A 3,364-nucleotide genomic window follows, 5' to 3' on the forward strand; every position below is an offset into this window, starting at 1 on the left:
TATAAATATATATAAATATATCCTGACACGTTTTATGCAAACATATTATATATATATATATATATATATATATATATATATATACATAACATATTATATACATAACATATATATATCAATATATATATATATATATATATATGTATAAATATATATATATATATATATATGTATATATAAAATACACACACACACACATATATATATATATATATATATAAACATACACACACACATATATATATATATATATATATATATATATATATAATATATACATGCATACATGCATACATATATATATACATATATATATATATAAATACACATATATATATATATATATATATATATATATATATGCATGTGTGTAAACATTTCATATCAATATGAATACGCTATATATATATATATATTAATATGTATATATACAATATAAATTTGTATATTATAAAGGTGTTTATGAGGATGTTGGATAAGTGTTCGTGTGTGAAAAGTTATCTGTCTACATGTATTGGTGTGTATTTGAGTTGCGCGCTGAGTTGCGCGCGATGCATTCCTCTATGGATGTAGATCTTGTTTCAAGCTGTGTGTGTGTATTTTGTTTGCTTTTTCATATATATATATATATATATTATAATTATTTTTAGGTCTCATCTGTTTGTTTTTGTAGTGATATATGTTCTTGTTGCGTACAGATGGTGTCTATATTGTATCACACATTCTGGTACCAGTTTTGGTTACACCACCAGTGACGGTCTTCTACAGGTTTCTGTTCACATTGCTTGCTCAGAATTTTGTGTTCAAATGAAAATTGATGCACAATATTTAGTTGATTTGGACGGGGACTATATTCTAATGCGTGTAGCTAAAACTGCTCTCAAACCACCGTCATGTACCTGCCTAATCAATATACACATAGCTATACAACGGCGCGAGTGGCGTTCGTTTATATCGGCCTCTGTCTAGTGATGATGGTGACTATGCTCGACAAGGACATTGAGGCTGCTGTGCAACCGAATGTGCTCAGTAAACTAGGATCTCTCAACGAAGTATGTATGCCAGTTTGTGGTTGTCTGGGTTACTTAGTTGGTCGCATGTACCTCAGACTCAACGTATTTTCGTAACCATTCGTCGATGTATCAGGTGGGCACGGTTGCCATGGTTACGTACATGGTTGGTGCTGTTAGTCATCTGATGTGGGCTAAACTTTCGGATATTGCCGGGAGGCGAGAGACGTTCTTCTTCTGCTCACTGACTTATTGTGGTGGCAACCTTCTGTGTGCCAGTTCTCTAACATTCCCGCAGTATCTGCTCGGCATGTCCATCGCTTATGCAGGTGAGTTTGTTTGTACAGGGTGCGCACAATCTTGTGTGTGCTTATAGTAGTAGTGTATGCGTGTCTTCTGGTAGATTGTGATTCATCTCTGTATGGTACGGGTGCATCCATGTTTCCGCGATATTCGCTCTTGACTTTGACCTGATGAACTGTAACTGTTTACTTTATCTGGTGTATTTGATTCGTTAGCTGGAACTATCGAGATGTTGTTAAGGCATAATTGTAAGTCAGTTGGGATGCTCATCATTATGGCTTCTTCTCTGTGTGGGCTATTGTTAAGGCGTAATTCTAAGTCAGTTGTAATGCTCATCATTGTGGCTTCTCCTCTGTGTGGGATATTGTTAAGGCACAGTTCTAAGTCAGTTGGTATGCTCATCATTATGGCTTCTTCTCTGTGTGGCAGGTGTGATGGGACTGTGGATCATGTGTCAGATAACCATCGCTGACTTGGTGCCTCTTCGACATCGGGGCAAATGGCAGGTATGATTGTGTCAAGTGATTCTAATGACTTTGATAACGTATGTAATGTAATGTTTGAATGTAAGTCCTGAATACGATACCCATGGCGACTGTTGTTTTGTGCATAACTTCCATTTCCTATAGCGATTTCATGATTCTAATCGTACGTCAAGTGGAAATGGGCCTTTCGAGACCGTTCGAATATAACACCTTGCCAATTTAAAAACGCAATCTATCGTTACAGATGCTTACGCAAAAGTGACTAGTGCTTTGGCATCCACATTTGTACTCAGATCTGCGGCGTGTCTCCCCAGTTCACACCCATAACGGGGCTCTAGTACCAACGCCGTAGTCTTTCTTAACACAATCCCCTTCGCCGTTGTCAACCACTACGCACAGGGTTACCTAGAGATTGATAAGGTCATCATGGCCTGGGCAGGGCCAGTCATCGGTGGCATAGTGCTGAGCATCAACTGGCGATACATCTATGTGTTGTTGTGCGTCACGTGCGCATTCGCGGTCGTGCCCATCTTCGCCTCTCTACGACTACCTAGACTCAAGCCAGTCCGTTTCGAGCAGGGACAGGTAGGTATCACAAGCCCTTGCTCACTGGGAGTGCTCGTGCATGTATTTGTTTCTCAGAATCATGAATTCATTTGGTGTCGACCTGGATCCGGTTGCCACTTAAGCCCCGGACAAGTGTGTACACAGTAATTAGCGCCACATACTTGAATCGCAGGGTGTGCTTTTAACGCAATCCACACACTCCCATTTATCTCCTAGGGTGTTTTCGGCAAAATGAAGGCCATTTTCCGGGCGTTGGATCTTGCTGGCTTCGCTCTGCTGTGTATCTTTGCCTCGGGTATCCTACTGGCCATGAAGAACGGGGGCAAGAAGTGGGACTGGTATTCCGCACAGACCTTCTCACTACTGGGCGTCGGCGTGGTCAGCGGTGCGTGCTTGATCATGTACGAATGGCGGGTCTCATTGGATCCACTTCTGCCCAGAATCCTGTTCAACAAGACTGCTACGGGTAGCTTCATGGTTGTGGTGACGCTCAGGATGTCTTCGATGACTCATGTGACCTACCAGTCGTTGTACTACCAGGTGGTGATGGATTACGATGCCACACATGCAGGTATGGAAACGTTTCTACACTTATACACTAAAGAAAGGGTCAGGGCTGTATCCCTTCGAGGTGTTTTGTTGAGAATGCTAATACTTCCGTATGTATTGTGATACCTCGGGTGTGTGTCTATTGATTGTCTGTCTGCCTCTCGTCTGTTTAAATGCATATAAAAGTAAATAATATTGCATTTAATTCTTGTTTTGAGATTTTTTGATGTGAAGGTCTCACATATCCTGATATGAATACCTCAAATCGAGTGAGTTCCTTGCCATGTCCCCGACCGAACAATTATGTATTCATATTAAATTTATACTTGTATATGTTTTTAGCAATCACATTTATATGTGCAAATACACATTTATATACATTCGCGTTCACAAACTATATATATATATATATAGATTATTTGTATTTTACGTATACTGTCATACATATAG

At 39.4% G+C, this 3,364-nt stretch overlaps 1 protein-coding gene across 1 annotated transcript in view; it reads left to right on the forward strand.

The window, feature by feature from the left end:
- SARC_00165 (hypothetical protein) overlaps positions 1-3,364 on the forward strand; it is a 6,166-nt gene that overhangs the window by 605 nt on the left and 2,197 nt on the right. Inside the window, exons 2-6 of the mRNA XM_014306158.1 lie at positions 923-1,052; positions 1,147-1,339; positions 1,743-1,819; positions 2,198-2,383; positions 2,582-2,936. Coding sequence (XP_014161633.1) covers positions 923-1,052; positions 1,147-1,339; positions 1,743-1,819; positions 2,198-2,383; positions 2,582-2,936 — 941 coding nt within the window. The remainder of the gene's footprint in view (positions 1-922; positions 1,053-1,146; positions 1,340-1,742; positions 1,820-2,197; positions 2,384-2,581; positions 2,937-3,364) is intronic.

Source organism: Sphaeroforma arctica (genome assembly GCF_001186125.1).
Source record: "Sphaeroforma arctica JP610 unplaced genomic scaffold supercont1.4, whole genome shotgun sequence".
NCBI lineage: Eukaryota > Ichthyosporea > Ichthyophonida > Sphaeroforma > Sphaeroforma arctica.